Source organism: Sinocyclocheilus anshuiensis, unplaced genomic scaffold, assembly GCF_001515605.1.
Source record: "Sinocyclocheilus anshuiensis isolate Anshui unplaced genomic scaffold, SAMN03320099.WGS_v1.1 C32821253, whole genome shotgun sequence".
In the NCBI taxonomy this organism is placed as follows: Eukaryota; Metazoa; Chordata; class Actinopteri; order Cypriniformes; family Cyprinidae; genus Sinocyclocheilus; species Sinocyclocheilus anshuiensis.
This window is the reverse complement of record NW_015620321.1, coordinates 1-1389: the sequence shown is the minus strand read 5'-3', so window position 1 is coordinate 1389 and position 1389 is coordinate 1. Positions and strand designations below refer to the sequence as shown.

Sequence of the window (1389 nt, the reverse complement as noted above, 5' to 3'; positions counted from 1 at the left end):
TTGCGATTTTGACATACATGCTGTTGAGGGGCCCCCCTAGCAAATTCAGTGCACAGCGCCCAGAATTCCTAGCAACACCCCTGATTGTAGGTTGTCCCCTAATTTTGATCTCCACAATACAGTATATATATTCATTGGCAGGGTGGTATTCAAGAAACATTTGTTATTGTTATCAATATTGTAAACAGTTGTGCTGCTTAATAGTTTTGTGGAAATAATGATAGATTTTTTTTTCAGTATTCTTTGAAGCATAGAAAGTTTGATAGAATAGAATTTATTTGAAATAAAATTATTTTGTAACATTATGTCTTTACTAACTATACATCTCCTATTTTTTCAAATTAAGGTATATTTTTGATATTATATTTTTGTTACATTTTTAATAGTACGTAGGACCTGGTGAGTCAGAGATACGGTGTTAAGATTCTGTTCTTTCTGTTTCAGAGAGTTGCATATGATGGATACAACAACCTGGCATAAAATGAGAGGTCAGTGTCCATTAGACCATGATTGTATATTTGTTTCTTATACTGGATTGTGAGTAAATTTAAAAAGAAATAGTTGTTGTGGTCTTGTAGGTTCCCAGATGGTAGTGGCCATGAAGGCAGTTTCTCTTGCCTTTGACTTGGACAAAGGCATAGTGGAGAAATTTCCCTCTCCAGTTGAGTTTATGGGCTACATTTACTTTGTGGGGACGGTCATCTTTGGGCCTTGGATCAGCTTCAATAGCTACATGGATGCGGTAGAGAGTCGAAAACTTGTGAGTCTCAAATTGGAACTTTCGTTCTAAAACAAATTAGAATTAAAGGGGTTTAAGAGCATTAGGTGCTTCAACCAGCACTATATGTGTATCTATATGATGTATCTATATTACAGTATCTACATGATCTTTTTTCAGAGTGTCTCCTGGTTTTTGAAGTCAGTCTTCAGCTGTGTGAAGAGCCAGCTCTGTCTGGTAATTTCCAACTGTATTGCACCCTATCTCTTTCCATATTTCATCCCGGTCTTTGGAGACAAGCTGCTCCGCAAGTGAGTAATATAAAATAAGTTTGAGTTGAGAAAAATGATGTTGTTTTTCAGTGAGCAATGAGATGTGAAATATTGATTGATTCTTCTACTTCTAATATCAAATGTGTTCATATTAATTGTTGTGTTGCTGTCTGTGACTTAGTTTTTCATTTTTGACTGATCTGTTTTCATATTCTTTCCTCAGCAAGAAGCGAAAGATTAGGTATTGTCCTATTTATATTAGTCATACATTTATACATTTTAATCATTTGGAATAAAGACTCATACAAATTCATACAAGCATAAAACATACGTCTATATTTTATTCACTGTATATTCAGTGTCACATGATCCTTCAGAAATCATTCAGATATGCTGATT

General features: G+C 34.5%; 1 protein-coding gene across 1 annotated transcript; it reads left to right on the top strand.

Moving 5' to 3' along the window:
• Positions 1-444: 444 nt before the first annotated feature.
• LOC107683023 (protein-serine O-palmitoleoyltransferase porcupine-like) lies at positions 445-1231 on the top strand (the record flags this gene model as incomplete). The annotated part of the gene is made up of 4 exons (XM_016479116.1): positions 445-488; positions 579-760; positions 899-1029; positions 1214-1231. Coding segments are annotated over 4 exons (375 nt in total), but the record flags the coding sequence as incomplete, so codon positions are not given.
• Between the last annotated feature and the right edge of the window lie 158 nt (positions 1232-1389).